The following is a 4014-nucleotide window of genomic DNA, read 5'->3' on the forward strand; positions in this document are numbered from 1 at the left end:
CACATGCTTATACCAGTCAATTGAATATTCGTAATTATTTAATATAACACATATGATTAGTCTATCCTTGCTGATTTGTACTTTGCATGCATTTGTTTAACTAATGGTTACTTATTTTCTGAATTTTCCTATTTGGTCTTGCACTCTTCAGTGCAGGTGCCATACAAATCTTCTTAGAGTTGTTTCATGTTGAGTAAAGTATCTTTTCTCCCCTTTTCTTTTTCTTAATATAGAAAAAGGAATTCTTAAAAGAGAAGAAAAGAGTATTATCAACTAAGGGAACACCTTTAAACAGACCATGTGAAATCATTGATAATTATAGTATTCCTTTGTAACATGATTGAAGTTAGCTCACATTCAAGCCTGCCAAATCATGTGATAGCAACAGAAATCAAATTCTATTATGCAATTCTTATGAATTTCATGCAAGTTTATCAATTTTACTTGAAAGACTCAGTGTGTGACTTATGCATAGGCAAGAAACCAACCAAAACTGAGGTGGGCCAATTAGTGAATGTTGCAGAAAGATACACACTTGCAAATCATCTATTCTGGGGCTTGTGGGGACTTATTTCAGTAACTTTTCTTTTCCCCCACTTAATTAATTTATTTATATATTTTTATCATTTTTAAGGCTACTTCAATTTTCTAATTGTGGCCTCTTTGTGCAAAAACTGCAGAGTCATGTGAATACAATAGACTTTGACTACAAGGAGTATGCAAGGCAAAGATTTAAGCAATATTGGTTGAAGAAGCCTATTCTTTTGAACTCACCAAGCATTATTTCCCAAGATGGAGTTCCCAATGGTTCTGTAGCACCCTTCACAATTTGACATGATTGCTTCATATGTTTATCAGTGAGGTTCAACTTAGTATGTACCATTCATTAGTAGCATCCAAAGGTATCACAGGCAGCATAAAATATATGTAGATAACATAGGTAAGCCATTACATATTGGTGACTTTACTTATATCTAGAACTATTATTGATCTTTTATTTTGTTTTGTATTATTCTCAACTCTAGTCATAATAAATTCTTATCCTTATCAATGTTCTTGAATGCTTTTGCTAACGAGTGTCGTTAAGGATATAAAAGGAGAATTTTTGTTAATCGAAAAATAGAAGTTTTAAGGTTTCAATAACTACCCTTTTTGAATTCAAACAAAAATTAGGATTTGCCTCAGGGTCAGTTGCGTCTTCCCCTCTCCGCATGTGATTTCAATTCTTTTCTTTCATTCTCACCGGTCCGTCATCACAAGCAACACAAGCTGCCGCCGCCCTACTCACCGCAGACGACAGAGCCACCCCTTCGCGCACAAAGAGTGATTCGTGCAGCCCCCAATGCGGTGTTTGTGCAATAATATTAGAAAAAATAACTACTTTTTCCATTGACCGCGTAAGTGGTCATTCAAAAAAACGGTTGTAATTGCAGGACTGTGTAAAACGTTTTACACTGTCAGTGCACATGAAAATTAAACTAATATTAAATATATTAATTCTTATTTTTAATATTTACAAGTATTTTTTTTAGTATTTTTCTTTTATCATTATAATATCACAACTACCAATCAATCTAGATGACTAGATGGCAAGGATAAAAAATTTGATAATAGCAAGATCAGAGACCCAAATAAAACCAAAATAAAAAAGACACATTTATAAGAACTAAAAGCATACTTAATCGAGTAATTAAATAAACAAAATCAAAATACATTAAATAAAATATTCTAAAAATGTAAACTAAAATATCTTCTAAATAACTCTTGAACTCTTCATATCACGAACATTTGAAGCACGTATCAGTTTATCATATTTTTATCTTCCAACTAAACATACCTTTAAGCTTAATTGATGTTTAGTGAATAGGTTAGCACTTAACAACCAGGCTTTTGACCAATCCTCATGCTCAAAGAATACCTAAACCACATTCACACACACACTGCTGCTAAAACCACAAGAACAAAAAGCTAACAAATCCTTCAACACCAACTACACTTTCAAGTTGGTAATGGCTAAGCACACAAATTATATATACATGCTCTTTTGCATACCACCTTCATGCTTCAGAGTTCAGACACAGCTCATTATTCAGATATCATCAACAATGGCTCGTCCACTTCTATTGATCCACCCTATGCCTAGCACCTCACATATTGGCTTAGCTGTTATGACCCTTGTGTTGTGTGCCGTTGCCTTGCTCATGTGCGCTTCTCATTCGCGCAAATGGCGTCAGTGGAAAGCTTGTTATGATGCTTTTGTTGAAGAAGAGCCGGTGATAGAGGTCCACAACGAAGCTGTGGCAGCGACAAGCATGGGCGAGCAACAAGAAGGAGACGGTTCGCTGTGGCAGAGGAACATACTTATGGGTGGGAAGTGCCAGCTTCCTGATTTCTCTGGTGTCATAATCTATGACTCCAATGGCAATGTAGTAACCCCTCCTAAGACTTCTCGTTCATTACTAACTTGGAAATAGAGTTTGAAGTTTTCTGAGATTCATAAACCCCACAAGCTTAACTTGTACTCCATCTGCATGAAACTATATTTCTTGATAGCTTCATATTCAAATATTGTTGCATTCAAACTTAAAAAACAAAATTAAAGTCATGCATTGTCAATCTTGTTAAGAGTGTCTCTATCTTGTTAGCATGTGATACTACTGTCATCTTTAATAGATGTAGATATCCTTTGAATTTTACAACAAGAGTAATAGAGTATGCTATGGATCTTTAGATTGGAAGCATGTTTTTCATCCATTGGTAATTATATTGGAAGATAGAACAATGGAAATCAATATAACATTTTTTACTACTGAAAGAATTTCTAATACAAAACTGAAAGCCATGTACTTACTACTTGGTTACAGTATGAGACACCAACCCACTTCACAAGGGGTTTGATGATGAGTTCCGACCCCTAAACCCGACAACACTGAGTTTAGAATTTGTCGATTTGGTGGCACTGGTCCTTTTACTTGTTCGCTTATCCCCTGAAGAAGCTTTTCTCGAGCTATTAGCACTGGAGGATTTTACAGAATTTGAAACCTTAATCCCTTTCTTCATAGATTTTCCCGATGATGATCCTTTTCCGGATTTCAAATCTGATCCTTTATTCCCTAAACTGGCACGTCCACCAGGATTGTTCTTAACTTTAGAAACTTTAACTAATTTTCTGTCCTTCCCACTCTGCCCATTAACTTGGGTCCTGGCGATATCCCTTCGTACTCCTTCTTTCGTGATAGCCTCCAAACTCTCATTCTTCCTCATTGCCTCCTCTATTCTAGTGGCCAAGATCAAGTCCTTCTTTGTAACCAAACTGGTTACTTTCCCTGCGATTAAAAAAGAGTATTTATTCTTCAATGATTTTAAAGAGCATGTGCTTAAGTGTTTACGGCTATTGTTCTAACAAAATAAAATATAAGAATTTGGCTGTACAGAGAAGTACATGATAAGATTTTACCTTTTGCACCCATACGAGCAGTTCTACCAGTCCGATGAAGGTAATCGATCTAAAAATTGAAAGGGAAAGTAAAGGTGAGAAACTAAGTAATATCAAGGAAAGAAGTGAAAAAGAGTGCAAGGTACTCAGACCCAAATTATAGAACCATGGCTATGATACTCACAGAGTTCAAGGGGAAGTCAAACATAACAACATGGTCTACATCCAAGTCCAGACCCCTAGCGGCCAAGTCTGTGCAAACTAATGTTGGACGATCATCAATGTCATTCTTAAACTTATTGAGGTTTTCAACCCTGTAAGCAAAAAAAATAAAAAAAAAATTGATGATGCAAATAAGTAAATGGGAATATGGAAGAGCAGGAAATGGGAGATCTCACTGTTGCCAAGATATGAAGACTATTTTATCGACACAACTATTCGAATTCTCATTAATACAATATATTTAATATTATTCCCTCTCAACAATCTATTTTCCAAACAATCCCTACAGTTTCAACAGCTGACAATATGCCTATTTCCAGGTAGCTTAACATAATTTTTGTGTGTGTGGGTGTTTT

At 35.4% G+C, this 4014-nt stretch overlaps 3 protein-coding genes across 12 annotated transcripts in view; 2 read left to right on the forward strand and 1 right to left on the reverse strand.

Moving 5' to 3' along the window:
* The window catches only part of LOC107644983 (probable choline kinase 2), a 3994-nt gene extending 2939 nt beyond the window's left edge, over nucleotides 1-1055 (forward strand). For 6 of the 8 annotated variants that reach the window (XM_021103384.1, XM_016348975.2, XM_016348972.2 and 3 more), the window contains exons 8-9: nucleotides 476-576; nucleotides 681-1055. In XM_021103384.1, coding sequence (XP_020959043.1) covers nucleotides 476-576; nucleotides 681-833 — 254 coding nt within the window. In that variant the 3' untranslated portion in view covers nucleotides 834-1055. Of the gene's footprint in view, nucleotides 1-475; nucleotides 577-680 lie in introns of those variants that run through there. The other 2 variants (XR_002347684.1, XR_002347685.1) reach the window with 1 other exon arrangement.
* LOC107644984 (DEAD-box ATP-dependent RNA helicase 39) overlaps nucleotides 1882-4014 on the reverse strand; it is a gene marked incomplete at its 5' end in the record, with an annotated part of 4528 nt that continues 2395 nt past the window's right edge. The window contains 4 exon segments of one of the 3 annotated variants that reach the window (XM_021103383.1): nucleotides 1882-2527; nucleotides 2852-3326; nucleotides 3458-3506; nucleotides 3621-3750. In XM_021103383.1, coding sequence (XP_020959042.1) covers nucleotides 2884-3326; nucleotides 3458-3506; nucleotides 3621-3750 — 622 coding nt within the window. 3 annotated transcript variants of the gene reach the window in all.
* On the forward strand, nucleotides 1975-2730 carry LOC107644985. The gene has a single exon (XM_016348978.2). It carries the CDS (start codon nucleotides 2010-2012, stop codon nucleotides 2472-2474), a length of 465 nt encoding a protein of 154 aa, XP_016204464.1. The 5' UTR covers nucleotides 1975-2009; the 3' UTR covers nucleotides 2475-2730.

Source organism: Arachis ipaensis, chromosome B05, assembly GCF_000816755.2.
Source record: "Arachis ipaensis cultivar K30076 chromosome B05, Araip1.1, whole genome shotgun sequence".
Lineage (NCBI taxonomy): Eukaryota > Viridiplantae > Streptophyta > Magnoliopsida > Fabales > Fabaceae > Arachis > Arachis ipaensis.